The sequence below is a fragment of the Festucalex cinctus genome, chromosome 5, assembly GCF_051991245.1.
Source record: "Festucalex cinctus isolate MCC-2025b chromosome 5, RoL_Fcin_1.0, whole genome shotgun sequence".
Lineage (NCBI taxonomy): Eukaryota > Metazoa > Chordata > Actinopteri > Syngnathiformes > Syngnathidae > Festucalex > Festucalex cinctus.
The window spans coordinates 5,921,138-5,940,272 of NC_135415.1; the positions used below are offsets into that span (position 1 = coordinate 5,921,138).

At 42.8% G+C, this 19,135-nt stretch overlaps 1 protein-coding gene across 5 annotated transcripts; it reads left to right on the forward strand.

The window, feature by feature from the left end:
- The first annotated feature begins 286 nt into the window (after positions 1-286).
- Positions 287-19,134, forward strand: LOC144018587 (uncharacterized). 5 transcript variants are annotated; one of them, XR_013283475.1, is made up of 13 exons: positions 287-536; positions 1,100-1,211; positions 1,521-1,614; positions 4,648-4,702; positions 6,632-6,772; positions 6,838-6,998; positions 7,100-7,198; positions 9,052-9,197; positions 9,276-9,447; positions 9,706-9,818; positions 10,095-10,182; positions 11,443-12,384; positions 16,817-19,134. XR_013283475.1 is itself a non-coding variant. In XM_077520908.1 (13 exons), exons 1-12 carry the CDS (start codon positions 296-298, stop codon positions 11,494-11,496), a joined length of 1,410 nt encoding a protein of 469 aa, XP_077377034.1. In that variant the 5' UTR covers positions 287-295; the 3' UTR covers positions 11,497-11,502; positions 17,778-19,134. The 5 variants fall into 5 exon arrangements, 1 of the variants encoding a protein (XP_077377034.1); XR_013283474.1 differs by having other exon boundaries at positions 287-470; XM_077520908.1 differs by having other exon boundaries at positions 287-470; positions 11,443-11,502; positions 17,778-19,134.
- Position 19,135: the final 1 nt, after the last annotated feature.

A 19,135-nucleotide genomic window follows, 5' to 3' on the forward strand; every position in this document is an offset into this window, starting at 1 on the left:
GAGAGTGGGTACGGGTTATTTTTGTTCTCTTTAGAACATAATGTCTATGGAGAGGCGTTTAACACACACGCTGCAGACTCAACGTAATTTCTAATTATGAAGACTCACGAGGAATACATGGGATCAAAAGTAAAACGTTCGTCTTTAAAACCTGTAGTTTAAAATAGTTTCTTTAAAATGCATCAATAAATACGTTTTTTTTTTATTTTGTTGAATGTTTTTTACGAACGCGATAGGCATATAAAGGTATTTTGTTCTAGTGTGTGTGCCGTAGTTAGCAGCCGATCTTCTGCGCATGCGCGTCACCGATCGTGCAAGACCCCGGATAGTCTTGACACATGCCTTGACCCGGTTCGTCATGGCGGCCAGAAAGCCTCGCTCGGTGGCCAACCCTTTGGAGTCCTCTATCACTTCATCGAGTGAGAGGATACTGAAAGAATGCCACAATTTGTATGTCGACAGCGAAAACGGTAAACTATGAAAAACGACGTGGCCGAGCTTGAGTTTTGAGCTAACTTTGTGCAAAACATTAACAGGTAGTTGTTTTGTTTCTGTTTTTTAATGACTGTACTATACATATCTTATTTAAAAATATATATTCACTGCGATTGTTTAAGTTCGTGGTGTACGATGTCAAAGTAGCTAATGAAAAGCTATAGCTTTATGTTTCTGCAGTTGTGCCAGCATGTGACATTTGACATTGGACACTGCTGGTGCTCTGCAGCGGCTGTCACTGCACTTGACTCGTGGGAATATGGTGTTGACAACTTAATTTAGCCCGTTTTAAATGTAAACAACAGCGACTGAAATATTAAATAACATATTAACGTAAAAAAATTAAATAAAATACAGATCCAGAATGAGGCTTCCAGTTTATATGGCCATTTGTTTGTGCTACTGCTTTTAACTTTTTCAACTGTCAACTACAATGCCACTTAGTATGTCTTACAAACCTTCAAAAAAATAGCTCAAATTTTGCATGTGAATAACACTTGTACACTTGACACTTGTAACACTTGACTTGCTTACATTGAAGATGATCATTTATTGCTCCACGTTCCTGATGACTACTTTATGTTTTATATGTTTTGTCTTCCAGGCCTGGTCAAAATAGCCAGCAGCCTTGGAGTGCGTCTCCTGCCGCCCAGAAAGAAGATCATTGTCATGATCATGGGGAACCACTCTGCAGGAAAGAGCTCCTTTATTAACTGGTACGATTCAAAGTCAGCCTGTCATCCAATAACTGGCTTCTCAACTGTAGTTTGCTCCAAAGTGTTATAACTTATAGCTAAGTCTTTGTACTGAAAACAAGTTGAATGTAATTGATTGCCATCATAAATCATTTTTAAAATTTTGAATTTGAACAAAAACAGAAATGTTTGGATATTTAAAATCTAATAATAAATAAATATATAAAATGTTGGGTAGCTTTTGTCCTATGTCTAAAAAGCACCGCTTCCAAATACTGCTAAATGCAACCCAAATATTGACAATATCCAAAATATTTGCTGTCTTTTCAGGTATGTAGAAGAGCACATCCAGAAAACTGGTGTTGCCATCGAAACGCAGGGCTTCACATTCATCACGAGTGGGCGTAAAAGAGAATCATTGACGGTAAGAAGTGAATGCTACGCTGATGGCATGAAGGAATGCTTCAGTCCAGCTTGTTGTTGTGAAATTTGGGCATCTCTTGCGAATGTTGATGAAGCGAGTTCCCATAAATGACACTGCAAAGTCTTGTTGGAATGGCCACTTCATCCTGCGTGCATCAAACAAACAAAAAAAAATACGTAAAATCGGATGATATGTTCCGGAGAAGTTCAGTTTTTTTGTGGGAATGTTTTTACGTCATGCCACCTTTCGGAAATCTGCTCAAAATGCATTTAAAAGAGTAAAACAGTCTAACTAGCCCTAAAAACTTGACATAAGTAGCACAAATGGAGCATTGTCATTACTACACACTAGGGCTGGGCGATAAATCGAATTCGATTAATTCGTCCATTTAAAGCACCACGATGTGAAAATGAGTTAAATCGTGACATTGAGGTGCTTATAAACAAATACACATCCCCTCCGGCTTGCGTCTGCTTGCGCTCGTTGCTTTGGGCTCCTTCGTTTGGTGGCTGGCGCGCTTGCTGATGATGTCACCCTACTATAGCAAAGCTGCGGTATGAGACGTCATCGGAATGCGCACAGGAGCCCGCAACGGCCGTACAGGCATTTCACACATACTGCCTGTTTTTTTTTTTTTTTTCTTCCCCCCAACCCACTCACACACACACGGCGAAGCGAACCCACGCCACCCGGACCGAAGGCAAGTGACACCGAAGGCAAGTGACATGATGTTCCCCACCTCCACCGGAGCCCCCCCACCGGAGCGCCTTTTTGCGAACGCTACGTTACCACTCGCGCACATCATGTCTGCTGCAGAAGACGAAGAGTTGCTGCCTTCATGCGGTATCGTAATTATGGTAAATAAATAGCACATGTTGAGTAGACAATTGCACGTGAACATGTCGTATTTTCTACTGGAGAACTGGGAATTTATTTTCATACCCGAGTTTCTGAGCTGAGTGAACTTTTCAAGTTTCAACTGCGTGACGTCACTCCCGCGGCAATTTGAAAGCACGCACGGATTTTTTGTTTTTCACTCACTCACTCACAGAAGCTTACGTGTGTGAATGAGTGAGCGAAGAAAAAAAAAATCCGTGCGTGCTTTCAAATTGCCGCGGGAGTGACGTCACGCGGCTGACACGTTCGCCCGGCCCCGTTTGCGACACGCCACCCCCGGGTCTGCGATTGGTTGGAGGGTTGTAAATAGTGTCTTCCCACAGAAACGTCCCGCTGTTTACAAAACAAACACAAAATGGTAAAATACAGGCTGTGCGGGTTTAGGACAAACTCACCAACAGAAATGAAGACAAGCCCTGATCTGTAAATTGAGAAGTAGTTTGATTGTTTAAATCCTGTATTTAAAAAGTGCCTTTTCCAGAGTGAAACTGGCAGACAGTGCCTTTAAGTTAAGCAAAAAGATATGAGTAGCTTTTTTTTTTAATACAAACTATGTGGCATTTAGCTTACGCAAAAACTATAATTAGCTTTTATTTTTTTATTTTTTTATTTATTTGTTTTTCTTTCTTTTTTTTTGCGCCTAAGCTATTTATGGCATTTAAGTTGCGCAAAAGCAGTAGGTTTTTTGCCCAGCTATGTGGCATTTAAGTTATGCAAAAGACATGAGTATATTTATTTGCACAAGCTATGTATGTTAAATTTATGTTAAAACTGATTCAAATTCAGTGTACGTTATTGTACATTTTGCACAAGATTTATTTTTGAATAAATCAAACCTTGTTTAAATTTTAATTTTTTTTTTTTACTTTTGATTAAAAATCGATTAAAATCGTAATCGTCCAGAATGTCAGAAAAAAATCGATTTTATTTTTTGGCCATATCGCCCAGCCCTACTACACACGCACACAAAGCTGTAAGCAAATGCAACCTCAAAGCTCTGTGAGACACTTTTTTATTTTTTTATTTTATTTATTTATTTTTTTATATCTGCTTGTTTTCCAATGTTTCCCATTTCAAATGACTAAAATAGAAATAATCCATGCTAGGGTGAAGTTACTTTTGGTAAGATTTTACGTGAACTGTCATACAGCATGTGCACTAGTCTGTAACCAATGTAAAAATATAACTGTGATAGCAAGTCTGCTTTTTTAAAAAAATATATCATTTTCAATATATATTCATTTTCTGAACACCCCTTGTTGAGGTAGAAGAGCAAAAAAAAATCTTTGTATGGCTAAGCTCTCTTGAGGTACACTCAAGCATGACTTTTTTAGTGCAACTTTTTATGTAATGACACTTATCTTTAAAAGCAAAATAAAAAACAAAACACACACAGTCTATTCTGTGATGAATTACTGTGGACAAAGTTATATCTTATAATTTTATTTTATTTTTTTTTGCTTCATAGTGTCCTTTCAAGATATGAGTAATTTACATGGTTGCTTTCGTATTTATTTACATAGCTAGTATTTAATTAGCTGTTATGTATGTTCTTATGGAATTTGTCTATTGCAGGTATAATATTCTGTTGTATTTCGAGGAAGCCAAACCATGCTTATGAAACGTCTCTCGTCAGGTCTTTAAAAATGAATATGATATATTGATACATGTGCACGAGGGCTGGGCTGTTACTTCACTGTTGTTATAGACCACTATAAGTAGGCATTCTGGAGTTGCCATAGAAATGATAGACACTATTATTCTCCTTCTTACAAGCCTCTATATGATCCAGTTTTTACTTTTGCACACTTACTTGAAAGTTGAAACCATTAGCTCTTTCGTGTTTCGCATGATGGAAAGCAAAAGGAGGCAATCCCAACCATGTGACTGATTAAACAGTTTGATGTGCCCACAACATTAGCAATACCTAATGCACGCATACTCTCTGCAGAGTATAAACTGACTCAGCAGGCACCTTCCTTCTCTGCACAATTCTCCTCCTGCGGTTTTGAAGATGAAAACGAATAATTAGTAGTGCAAGCACTCACAGCAGCGAGGGCTGGCTGCTCAGAAAACTACTGAAGATCAATTCTCTCACATTCTCGCTTTCTCTCTCACACACTTTCTGATTCACAGGGGAACGCAACATTACATCTCTACCCCCATTTTCGACCGCTCCTTGAGTTCAAAGGTAAGCCTTTTTATAGTGTTAATAAATGGGACCTGTTGTTGGATAGATACTAGATAGACAGACATGTCGGACTTTTTCGTGTCAGGGAGCGGTTGGCGTGCATGGGTGGGGAGGTTAAAGGAAGGTGGGGGCAGTGATGTATGTCTGTGCAGTGGAATTGAAGATTCACTGGGTGCTGGCAGTATGGTGAGAGAAACAGGGCGGTGGGGACAGAGAAGAGGAGCTGCTGAGAAATGGCCAACCGTCAGAGACAGCACAGCACCGAACCGCTCCATGGTCCGCAACTTCGCCACGCTGACGGATCTGCTCTGGAATACAAGCTTGTTTTTTGTTTTTTTATTAATTAATTAATTTATTTATTTATTTATTTTTTGTAACCTCAATGCTGCAACTTGGAAACACCCTATAGCGGCCATATGTTTACTCTGCAGAGCAACTGAGGATGACTCATCAAAAATGCAGCATACTGTAGGTCCTTATGGGAGAAGCTTGTGTTGTCTGACACTATCCTTATCAGTAAAATGATCTCGTTGGGCTTGAAATGTTCTAGTCCAAGAAGTTCACTTCTCAGCCAAGGATCAGTGGTGGAACTTTGCCACTTTCAAGCCCTTGAGAAAAGTAGCAGCTGTTGATGATGCTGTTAGGAGTTAGTCGAGGAATAAAGTTGATTAAACGTGGACATATCTTTCGTCATATTCCTTTGAGAAGCACGATTGTCTTGCCATGTCATGTATATGCGGCATGCAGAATGTGCCCTCCGTTCATCCTAGCTGATGGATGTATTGATACGGTGGCCAAGCTGATGGGATCAGTGTAGAGGAATGCTAATGTGCCACCAGCGTCTCTGCTGTGTGCAGCACAAGGATGTAATTTGTGTAGCCGCTCAACACCTGCTTTGCTCTGTGTGCGTTTGTGTGTGTGTGGTGGCTACGTCTCAATAGTGGCCCTGTTCTGATGGGTGTATAGAAATCTCACAGTGCGTTGCCTCACAGTCGTTCTTCACTGGCTAGCTTTATGTCCCACGCCCTACGCTAAAGCTGCCAGTTGAAGAGCTGTTGTGTGTAACCATGACAACAGACTTCTACACAGGGGATGGTGAAAAACTGACTTGGCAAATTCATTTACAGGATGTGTTGAAATTGCTGTTGCCCATTTTTATCCTCTAGGAATTTATTCCGTATTTTAAAATCTTATCTGTCTGTCTGTCTGTCTGTCTAGCCAGCTATCGATCGATCAATCTAGCTAGCAAATATCTATCTGTCTAGCTAGCTATTTATCTAACTAGCTAGCCACCTAGCTAGCTATCGATCTATCTAGCTGGATATCGATCTATCTAGCTGGATATCTATCTATCCATCTATCCATCTATCCATCTATCTATCTAGCCATCTAGCCATCTAGCCATCTAGCCATTAGGGCTGGGAATCTTTGACTGTCTCACGATTCGATTCGATTACGATTTTTGGGTCTACGATACGATTCAGAATCGATTTTTCGATTCAAACTTATTTGATTGACAAATGATTTCTGCTTCAATTTACAGATATGCACAGCATTGTCATGATCTACTCCAGTCTGCTTTGCAAGACAAAATGTCAAATAGAGACATTAAAGTGTCTTTTTTTTGTTTAAACATTCATTAATTTTGTATTGTAAGTGCCTTTTTCCACAAAACATCGTGTGGGCTACAACTGCCTTTTCCACTGTTTCTTCATTTCTAATTTAAATAATAATAATGAGAATCTTCATTCTTTTATGAATCGATTTTTTTGGCACACCCCTACTATCGATCAAGCCATCTATCTATCTAGCCATCTATCTACCCAGCCACATATATATATATATATATATATATATATATATATATATATATATATATATATATATATATATATATATATATATAGTCCATATATTGTATTATTCCAGGTGTCATGGACTACTTGTCTGCAGAAATCTCTACATCCAAGCAGAAGAAATTCAGCCTCGTGACATTTGTGGACACACCTGGCTTGGTGGACGGAGACATGATTTACCCTTTTAATGTCAACAGCGCCATCACATGGCTGGGTAGGTTTGAATAGCGCTATGCGTTTAAGTCTGAGGTGACCTGTTGCTCTCTTATTTCTATGCAGGAGAGCAGTCCGATCTGATATTTGTATTCTTCGACCCGATGGGTCAAGCACTGTGCAAGCGCACGCTGAACATTGTGGAGAAACTGAGTGAGAAATGCGGAGACAAGCTGCTGTTCTATCTCAGCAAGGCTGATGAAGCCGGCAGGGAAACCGATCGACAGGTATCCGAATGAACAGTCTCCTTTTTCAATTAGATAATTAAAATCTCAACTGAACACAGCCAACATAAATACATTATATATATAAATTGATTTTTTCATAGAGGGTGATGATGCAGATCGTCCAGGAATTGTGCCGACGCCCAGGTCTCAACAAATGTGGTTTTGAAATGCCAACAATATATATCCCTAATCCACAGAAGGTAAACTTCAATTTGTGTGCACGTAACACTCAGACAATCACGAGTTGACATAATATTGAGACCATAATGTTACACTGGCTCTGTTACCGTTGGCAAGGTAGACTTTTTTTTTTTTTTCTTTTTTTTTTTTCTTTTTTTTTTGTTGATAGAGCTCATGCATAGTCAGGCTGGTCAATGTAAATCAGGGTTCAGGGTTCCCCAATTCCGGTCCTTGAGGGCCGGAGTCATGCAGGTTTTCTATTTTTTGTCCTACCAACCAACCTGCCACCTGATACTAAAGGGTTATTATCAGGCACACTGATGGTAGGCGCGAAAAATGGAAAACCTGCAGGAATGCGGCCCTCAGGACCAGAATTGGGAAACCCTGGTGTAAATAATAGAGATGTAACGATATCCAAACATCACGATACGATATTATCACGATATGAAGGCCACGATACGATAATTATCTCGATATTGTGGGGAAGATGGTGATACAAAAAAAAAGTCACAATATTGTTAAAAAAACAACAACACAATACTGTGCTTTTGTACAATACAGCAATGAAAAATATAATATTATTAATATTATATATAAGAATATATAAATATATGAATTGTGGCACTGACTCCACATATTGACTCGGTTCACATCATATTAAGTTCCCCACTATGTAAATAAAGATGACCTGACTTGACTTCATCTGACCATTAGTGTGTATTTGAAACATAGAAGGGCCAAAACATGCCTTGTGAAAATTAAATTGCACTAAAAAAAAAAAATAATAATAATAATAAATAGCCACCAGAGGGTGCTAAAACTGCACAAATGGAAATCAACCTGACAGTTGTGCTGCCTTTAACTCGTTCAAACCCAAAAACGTATAAATGCGTTTTTAATACTTTGACCTTAAGTCCCAAATACGTTTTTTTGTTTTGTTTATTTTATTATTATTTTTTTTAAATGCTAGAGCATACAGAAGGCTGTGATGCAGCTTCAGACCTGAAGAGGTCGCTTAAAGTAATAGTTATAAAAAAAACAAAAAACAAAAAAACGGCCAGCAGGTGGCAGCAGAGTATAAGAGATCAGCACGGGCCATGTTGCAACAAGCTCTTTTTTTCCCAGTGTTTTCAACAGGTTTGTGAATAATGATGAAACGTAGCTATATTCTAATGCTAATTGCTGCAAAATGGAAACATAAAAATATAACTTTTTTTTTTTTTTTTTTTTTTTCCTGATGAAAGAAGAGACTGTAATCTTTCTTTTGGTAGTTTCCATGTTTTATAGCAATAGAACAGAATATTGTGTGGGCCTCGCAAAATCAGTCAAAATACAGTAAAACAGTGAAAACGCCTGGGAGTGAATGAGTTAATATCATGACATGACGACGACGATATATTGTGGGAGATTTTAATATTGCGATATCACGATATTGCTGGCATTGTTACATCCCTAGTAAATAATAATAATTACTATGCTAAATAATGGTCTTAGTCTTAAATCTCAGATCTAGGTCTTACTATGATCTAAAATTCAAGGTCCAGCGGTCCTTCAACTTCAACATCCATTGAATATCTTGCAATGTGATCTATTTCCTGGTGACTGCGGAAGACCGGAGCAAGATGATACACATTTTGCAATAAGAGTAGAGCACAGGGGGTTGTAAACTAGAGCCACTGATAAGTTCCCTTTGACAGTGGCTGTGAAGTATTGCATCATCCTGATTTACAGCCACAGAGATCCGCTAAGCATCCTCCATCTTAACCGGACCGGCTATTTTATGATCACGTGCATCTTCTGCCCTGAACAGGATGCAAACGAACACCCAAGTTGAAGGTGTAATCATTTTTTTTTTTTTTTTTGTCTCTCTCAGCCAAGCCGCTGTGTGAACCAGATTGACGGAGTGTGTCGGACCATCGAAAAAACCATCAACCAAGCTGTGCAGAGGACGTTGGACCAGTTGGAGAAAGACTGTGTCTTGATTTGCAGTACCATCAGCAACAGACTCCAACAGGATAGGTGAAAAAAAAACAACACGTTGAAAACCCATTTTGTCGCTTGAAACTGTATTGATAGGGGAATCCACTGCACCTGCAGGACTGATGCCACTTACAACAAAAGCGTCCGCCTGAACTCGTTTGTGTGCGGCGTTTTGGGAGTCTTCCTTCCTCTTCTCTTCATCCTTAGTTTCATTGTGAGTACCTTCTCCAAAGAGCAGCTGAGCGAGCTGATGGGCGATGGGCCGGCACAAACCCTTTCTATCTGCACTGTGAGTCCTTTCCCTTATATTCTATTGGTACACCTACACAGCCTGATGACCCCAATCTAAGGATGAAAAGTTCCGTTTCAAGTAGCTAAAATAAAAATATAGTATGTATGATGCTGTTTAGTTCAACACTGACGAACCACAATAACCAACATATATGTTATTAAATGACTACCTTACTGACATTATTAGTTAAAACTAATCTTACCTTTTGCAACTTTGTTCATGCATACATCTCTCTCCTCCATTTCCACCTCACAGGGAATCGTGATGTACTTATGGGACTGCATACCAGAAGATGGTCAAGTTGTGTTTATAATGCTCTTTGGAGCTCTTTGCTCCCTCCTACTTTTCCTAGCCAAACATTTTTCTAGGTAAGTCTTTACCACAAACACTCACAATAATTGTATATATTACTGAATGACGTTTTATTTTTTTTATTTTTTATTTTTATTTTTTATTTTTTGTCCAGAGTTACTAATATGACGAATGTCCAGTTCAAAGTGGATTAGCGACTAGCCGACGTCACATTCTAATTGTAGAGTCATGATGTAGAGAAATTGATTAGTCATCTAGTCTTGATAGCCGCCCTGATTTTGTGGAATCATTACATACACGTAATTTAATTCTAAGTCTGCTTCTTCCTCTAGTCAAAGGTACAAGACTTTAACAAAGAAGGAGAAGAGAAAAATGACAGAGTACAGTGATTATATCCTGGATATCGTCAAAACCAAGAAGGTAAGACTAGTCCCATCCAGGGTTATTTTAGTTAATTAAAGCTAATGAAAAAACTAAAACTAAAATTCAAAAAACTATTTCGTTAACAAAATAAAATAAAAACGAAAATGCTTTTTAAAAAAACGAAAATGAACTGAAACTACACTTTATGTTTACAAAACTAAATATAATTATAGCAAAAATGTCTTTGTTTTCATCTTTGCTAATTCATTCGGAGCGAAATCGGACCAAAAAATCCAACATGTTGGATATGCCCGATTTCAAGTCGGGGGTCCTTCCAAGCGCCGATATCGGGAGGCGCCGTGTCTGGTGACTAAACACACGGCAGGATTATCTATGAAGATTATCGCTTGCGTCTCGGCGCGTCCTTACGATTGTCGGGAGGGGAAATTCGGGGCTAAAATCGGGCCAATTCTCCTGCCGTGTGAACCAGGCTTAACTAAAACTAAAACAAAGCATTTATTAAATTATTAAAACTAACAGAACCATCCTGAAAACTAATTAAAATGAAAAATTCCAAAACTACAATAACCCTGGTCCCACCTTGGCGACTTGTTAACTCTCAGCAGAAACAATTACCGTATGTATATAATTGATGTTACTCCTTCCGAGTTCTGTCAAGGCTCAACTTCGTTCTTTGGGGTTAATGTCGTCCACATGTCAAATCAACACCTCAACAATGCCGCGAGAACTAAGAAAAGAACTAAATAAACTCATTTGGTGCACAGAAAAGGAGGATTAACCTTCAACAATTAAAAAAGAAAATGACAAAACATTTACCTTAAGCTCCTCCCTTGTTGTTAATATGTCCCTTAACAACTATGTCTGATGGAATAAAAAAAAAAAAAAAAAAAAAGTTTCCCCCTTTCAATGAATCTTTAACCCCAAAATAGATTATCTGAAAACTCTAACTTATGTAACAATTTACATTAAATAATGACTTTATTTTGTTGTCCCTTTTCAACCAAATCAAATAATATAATATACATTAATTAAATAAATGAGAATTGCCTCTGAGGGCAGACAACAAGAACGTCAGTTCTTCTACAGCTGTACAAACCATGTCTTTACTATTTATTAACATACGCTATTGACAAGACAGCTAACAGCTTCATTGTAGCAGATGTCATTATTTGGAACCTGATGGTGTCAAACAACTTTTTGGGAAGCTCATCGTAAACAATTGGATGTAGCATGGGGGAATGTATCGAGGTCGTCCATTTCTACTAACCTAAATCTTACATTTTATTTACTCCACAGGCAAAATTGTATGAATGGTACCTCCAGCAATGTGCTGCGGAATATGATCTTTGACCCTAGGTAAGATGAATGTTCTTCACATACGTACGTATATCAGCACAACGTCGAAAGGTCAGTACGGACAAAAGATGTTCTGTATTCTCTGAGGACACACTGGCGAGTTTGTAAAGACAATCATTCACCAAATAATGCAGTCAAGAGTGTTGCGGTGTTTTCGAAATTTGAAAGTGCCTTAGCTGTTTACTATAGTCAAGAAACTGTGATTCTAGTAGGAAAACAAATGTGAATACCTTTTTACTCTGTATAGAATGTTTGGTTTACAAATGCACTTACTCAATTCTTCAAAGCTTTGGAATATGTTTTTAAACCGTACTGCGCCGTCCCCAAATGTTCTCCTTGTGTCACAACAGTAGTCCGGCAAATGCTATTTTATTAAGCAATAATGTCATAGTAAATGGACATTATTGTTGTTACTTTTTATACCAATAACACTCATGCCATTATTTTTTCTATGATTGGACTACACAAAACAATGAATTGTATCTGACTGAAGCCACAACTCAATGGGCTCCAATTCAAGAGCAAAAAAAAAAAAAAAAAATGCTTACAAAGAATACGGGAATGTTCAGTTTTCATTGACTCTATCAAGGACTTGTTAGCAATATGTTTGTTTATTAATGTGATTGTAGTTTGCGGTGGTGCATTATAGTAAGAGCTGTTTCTCGTGTATTATTTTGATTACAGTACCTTTGCTTTGTGGCTGGTGCAAAATATCATACATTGCACAGTGTGATGCAGTTCAGTAAACAGTTGTACGCACTGATAAAAAATTTTTTTTCAATGAATACCTCCCTCACAGTGTCAATTAAGACTGACTATTTCCACATACGATGTCATGGGTCTTCTATGTACAGTAAATACCAAAGCAAGTTGTTCTATTTGGTCCCTCCCAACCGCCAGGTGGCGGTGCTATAACCAGCACGGAATTCCCCTTATCGCGACAGCGCCATCGAGCAAGAATAACAACATATGCTGGTCCCTAGTTCCGGCTGACGTAATCCCGTATATAAAAAGGGAACGTCGCCTCTTTAACCTTTCTCGCGCAGCTTAATACACTCCGTCCGTCGCAAGTAGCCTGTGATCTGGTTGATCGGAGATGCGGGTGTTCCTCGCCCCCCTTGGCTGCGACGGTTCAGTGCATTTTCTCTTACGGGTAGACTGGAGCTCTCCTGCCATCATTACGGGTTTTCTCCACTTTTGACGCCTCTCGGCTGTGTACAGCTTCAGGTCCGGGGTGCGTATGAGTTAAGTCAACGTCTTTAATGAAAGCCGTTTGGATTGTTTTGTTTACAACTTGCTGGTGATGATACAGCTGATCGTATCCTCTCCTAGCTTGTTTTGTTTTCGGCTGTAGTGTGTGCTTTTCAGGCTGACACAACTCTTGCCAGGAGCACCAGCTGCTTTGATGTTTTCGGTTAGCTAAGGTGCTGTTTATGATGCCACATAGCGACTCCTTACTTGCTGTGTGGGCGCCCTCTCCTCATGGAGCCGGTCCGCCATCTCTGCGCGGGGCTTCGGCACATAGACCACGTACGTGACTCTTCCATCGCGGGTGGTCGCTCCCTCCACACGGCGTCTGCCGCCGTCGTTGCACGGAGCTCCGTTTGATTCCGTTGGTGATGGGGTGGCTTGCCTCCTCTCCCAGAAAAAGATAGCAGCATTTCGATGCGCACTCACTGACTGCGCGTCGATTGGATGCTGCTATGGACGACGCTGCTCACTGTAAACACTGTGGAGGTTCCTTCCTGCTGGAAGAAGGTCGCACTGACTGCTGCCTCGACTGTCGCTCAGGGGCGGACACGGCGGCAGCGACCCGTCCTCCTGTGGCCACAACGTCGATGGATGTGCTGCCTCAGCAGACCGCTGTGACCGACCAGGGGCGACCAGCGTCGGGAGTGGCGATGCCACCCCCCCCTCCCTCGGGGTGCCCAAGCTTAACGCAGGTCTGTTTCTACTGCACATGCCCCCACAAGTAAGAAAAGCAAGACTGTGTCGCAGTTGGCCTCTCACATGAGGTGTTTGGAAGCGACTATGATTGCAATGCAGGCTCAGTGGTGTGGCAAAACCCCTTCCACTTCGCAGGCCACGGCGGGAATGATGATTGCAGCTGAGGTGGACGTGCCTGATGCCTCCCCAGCGGACGTGGTCGATGATGATGCAATCTCCATTGCGGCCTCTGGAGCCTGTTTCCAGGATGCTGATGACGGGGGTGATGAGAGGGGACTCTGTGTCCTCGGCCCCGACGTCTCCTCCTTCAGAGCAGATTTCAGCTGGTTGTGGAGTTGGACACGTCGGTGTTTTCTCAGCCTCCTCCCGAATGTGGCCTCACTCCGATGGACTACTCAGAATCCTTTTGGATCCCTGAATCTCGTCTGTTCTTGACTGACCTTCAGGCCTGCTGGCTCAACCAGAGTGTTTTTCTTCGGCTCCCTGCGGATGGACGTGTGCTGACTAATATCAGGTTCCCTGCTCCTATCGGACTGGAACATATGCCTAAGGTGGAGTATTCTGTTGCTTCGCTGATCATCTCTGCTGAGGAAGCCTTGAGAGAGAATGCCAGGTTCCCTGACCTTCTGTGGCGCCTGACGGATGAACTGATAACCAAGTCATATAACACAGCAGCAGTTGTAGCGTGCCTGGCCAATGCACAGGCTCATCTCTTGCTTGCTCTTGCTAACGCGGCCGACGAAGTGGAGGAGGCCTCAGCGTTTTGTAATATGGCTTTGAGGGATTTGTCCCTCCTTGCTAGGGAGCAGGGCCGTTGTATGTCTTTGCTCACCCAAGCACGCCGACAGGTCTGGCTGGCTCAGTCTCCCTTGTGGGAGCCTCACGGAGGAACTGTGGCGCCTCCCGGTGGTTCCGGGCCAACTTTTCAGCTCGGCCGCAACCGGAGCACTTGAACGTACAGTGCGTGCCAATGACTCAAAGCAGAAGTTAGCTAGCCTGACCAGGCCATTTGTTCCTGCAAGCCCTTGGCGAGCGGCGGCTGTGCCAGCCTGCCCTTTGTCACGGGCTAGACTGACTTTTCATCATCCAGGGGGTTCCGGGACTCATCAGCCCTCACGGAGACAGGGTACGGATGCCCGTGGGGACTGTCCCTCTGAGCGAGGCCAACCCAGTCGTTCCCGGGCTGCACGCACTGCACATCGTCCCTCCCGGAATCCTAAATCCGGGAGGGTTAGGGATTGAGCCCGAGGGGCCGGCAGTTGGTTATTTTTCCTGTCAGCAGCTCAGTTGCTGGGCTGCCCTCGCTTCAGACCCATGGGTGCTTTCAACCTTAGCTGATGGGTACAGGATTCAATTCCGACGCCGGCCCCCTCTCTCCAACCGGGTCAGAGAGATGGTCATCAGCAACCCGGTGAGGGCTCTGGATCAGGCGCTGGAGGCCCTCCTAGCCAAATCTGCTATTGAAGCAGTGGATCCTTTGGCTCACCCAGGGGGATTCTACTCCCCCTACTTCCTCGTTCCAAAAAAGACAGACGGATTCCGTCCTATCCTGGATCTGAGAGGGCTCAAGGTGCTGCCTTTCTGCATGCTAACTACATCGGCTGTGTTGCGGATGGTCGGCCGGGGAGAATGGTTTACCTCAATTGACCTGAAGGACGCTTATTTCCACGTCCCTGTGGCCCATCAGCACATGTTGCACAAGTTTCTCTGCTTTGCCTACAGAGGTCGCCACTGGCAGTTCAGGGTACTCCCATTCTGTCTGTCACTCTCTCCCAGGGTGTTCACACGAGTGGTGAAGGCAGCCCTTGCACCCCTGCAGTCGGGGGGCATTAAAGTCCTCCCGTATCTGGACGACTGGCTGATATGCGCACTGTCCAGAGCTCAGGCACTCCAAGACATGGGTGTGCTTCTGGAACATGTCACAGGTCTCGGCCTCAAGGTAGCCTGGAGAAATCCTCTCTCGTTCCGTCTCAGAGAACTCTGTTCATAGGGATGTCGTTAGACACCACCTCCATGATAGCTCGGCCTTCCCCACAGAGGGTGGACGATGTGCTGCGCCTTGTCTCCCGCTTCCATGCCAATGGGATGCTGCCGTACGTCCAGTTTCTGCGGCTGCTGGTAAAATTGACACCTCTGACGGCCCTGGTGCCACTGGGACTGCTGTCGCAGTGACCATTGCAACGGTGGCTGATCAGTTTCCGCCTCGATCCCCTACAATACCGTCAAACACGTCTTCGCGTGTCCAGGCAGTTTGTGGATGCTCTTGCGCCGTAGGCCTGTTCTGTCGGCGGGGCTTCCACTGGGGGTGGTACCAACACGTTGCGAAGTACTCACCACCAATGCCAGTTTGAGTGGCTGGGGTGCAGTTTGGCAACATAGAACTGCTCAGGGTCAGTGGTCTGCTGCGGACAGATCGTTTCACAGCAATGTGCTGAAACTGCGAGCGGTGCATCTGGCCCTCATTCACTTTTTGCCAGACGTGGTTGGGAGACATGTTCTGGTGTGGTCGGACAACACCTCCACTGTGTATCACACCAATCATCAGGGAGGGACGAGGTCAGCCCAGTTACTACGGGCCTCAGGTCTTCTCAAATGGGCCGCTCCCCGCCTTGCCAGCCTGCGGGCTGTGTTTCTCCCAGGCATTGCCAACCAGTCGGGACTCTTTGTTCCGCTGTCGTCCGCCTCAGGGAGAGTGGCGTCTCCACCCGGAGGTGGTCGACAACATTTGGAGGCGCTTCAGCACAGCGGTGGTTCGCCTCCGAGGAGTCCACTCACTGCCCCCTCTGGTTTTCTCTGAGGGAGAGGAGCAGCCCGCTGGGCCAGGACGCCCTATTCGGTTTGTGCGTTTTCCTCCAACGTCAACGGACAGGGATAGCACGCCAGGCCTTTGTTGTCCTGTGAGGGCGCTCCGTTCTTATTTGGATGCCGTGACACGCTGCTGTACATCCACCCAGCTGTTTCTGTCTTTGGACGGCCCGACTAAGGGGGCCGCTATTTCCAAGCAACACCGGAGATGTGATTTGACAATCGTACAGAGTCTCTGGTCAGTCCCTTCTGACGATGGTTCGCAGTCACTCCACCAAGGGGGCGTCTACGTCGTGGGCTGCTCTGAGGGGCGTGCCATCTATGTGGCTGCCTCTTGGTCGTCGCCCTGCACGTTCTTGAGATTCTACAGCTTGGATGTCACCTCTCCTCATCCACTGGACATGGTTCGTGGTCCTGCGGAGGCCCCGTTGTGAGGTACACTTTGCGGGTCTTCGTGACATCGCTGGTATTCGGCGTTCCGTGCTGGTTACAGCACCGCCACCAGGCGGTTATGGACATCGAAATAGATCGAAAGTTACGAATGTAACTACGGTTCTATGAGTCCCGAACGACCGCCAGCATTGCTTGTCACTCAGAACCCTCGTGTTGGTTTGCGCGAGAAGGTTCTACACAATGGGTCCTGGTGACGTTCCCTATGTATATACGGGATTACGTCAGCCGGAACTAGGGACAAGCATATGTTGTTATTCTTGCTCGATGGCGCTGTTGCGATAAGGGGAATTCCGTGCTGGTTACAGCACCTCCACCTGGCGGTTGGGAGGGACTCATAGAACCGTAGTTACATTCGTAACTTTTGTTTAAGGGGCAGGTCTGTATTTATTAGGGGTGTCACGATTCGCCAACTCCACGATTCGATTTAAATTTCGATTTTGGGGTCACGATTCGATTTTTTTTTCGATTTTTTTTTTTTTTTTTTTTTTCCGCTCCCCCACTTTATAACACAGAGGCATATGCTTCTGTAGGCTAAGGCTAGTCTATGATCATTGGTTCAATTCATTGTACAGTAAATCTTATTTCAAAAGATCGGCTACATATAGGTGATGCAATTTCCATATTATTTTTGTGTAAATTTATGTAATATATAATAATTGACATTAGGCAGGAATGATCAAATTCAAAGAATTTATTTACAATATAAAGTTAACCGTCTTGTTCTTACTGAAGTGTAAAATAAAAAATAAAAAAACAAAAACAAAAAGTCACAGTGGGTGCCTGCCATCTATTGACTGTTTTTGGTTACAACAGTGTGCTGTGCGTTCCTCTTAAAATAATGTGCAATGTGCAACAACAACAAAAAATATATTGTATCCAAAGTCATGGAACAAATACAGCCTGAACAAACTATATCCCAACATTTACAGTTGCTGGGCATACTGTAGCGTGGTTCAAGTACACTAATTAAATGTTTGAATCCAGCGTTTTCCAAGGCTGCAGGTCTGCTGCTATAAATAGTATGTATGTGTGTGTTTGTGTCGGCTGGTGCCCGTATAATGGTACTTCAGTTTGAATGCGCCAGCGCGACACTCTGATTGGAGGACTGTGCCAGCGCGACACTCCGATTGGACGACTGTGCCAGCGCGACACTCCGATTGGACGACTGTGCCAGCGCGACGCTATTGTGTATCCGTGTATTATACCCCTATTGGTTATTGTTGTTTCTCCTCCGTTCTGTCAGTTCTGTCAAATGCGGTTATTATTTGTTCACCTTCCACTTTCACTCCCTTGTCAAACCCCTGCCTGAAATTTCAATTAAAACTACTCAGATGTTAAAGTCGACCCGTGTTTATCTACTCTATATTTTCTGTTATTGTGTTACTTCCCTTCCCCTTGACGAGCCGGGCGTAACACCGTGGCCGAGTACAGTACGCGCACATAGCATATCTTGCAACTGTGGTCTTTTTATCGACAACGTGAACGTTGTCGACATAACTCACCGGGAACGCAAAATGTTTCCAAACTGGTGACGAGAGAAGCGGGAGCGGCTTGAAGCACCATTGCTGTGTCTGTCCGCGCTTGCCATCATGACTGCAGGAGAAGTCAGCTAACAAGTGCCGTTAGCTAGTAGCTGAATGGCTGCGTCTCATTTGCTTTCCTGGGAGGTGGCGGTGGCGGCGGTGGCGGCGGGCGCGGGGGGGGGCATCGAATCGTGTGTCCTCTCTTCTATTTCGATGCTCGAAATCGTGACGTAATTTCGATCGATTTCGATAAAAAATCGAAATCGTGACACCCTTAGTATTTATACAACTTTTTAAATAATCTTAATTACATATATTTTCTTATTGTCTACAAATAATGAGGCTTAATACAGTTACAATATGTAATATCTATTGTACTGAATATTTTATAATGTAATGTGTTTGTAACGAGTATCAGTTTATAGACTGGATTTTATTACATTGTGCAGGTGCATCAGTGAGTTTTGTTTTGTCTTTTTTTAAATAATGTAGTTATGAGTACAGTACAGACGATGCGGCAATAAAGTGAAATGAACATTTTACAACTTTCACCTTTGCTTAAAATGTGTCTTGTTTGATGATTTTTTTTTTTTTTCTACTGGAGCATGTGATGATATAGTGAGACTGTGGTGTTACATTTCAGTGACCGCCATTCCACCATAACCATAACATGACCTAGCAAGTAAATATCAAGGAATATTTTAATTTTTTTACGTAAAATCACGTCTCCGTATGATCTTTTTGAGTTTAAATTATATATTTTAAATTGTATTTTCGTGATATGAAATGGGAGAAAAAGCCTCATTCATACACTAATACCTTTCTGCCTCAGAATGAAATATGTCAACCACACACATGAACCTTGCAGCCTCTGTTGAACTCATTAAATATTTTCCCGTGACAAT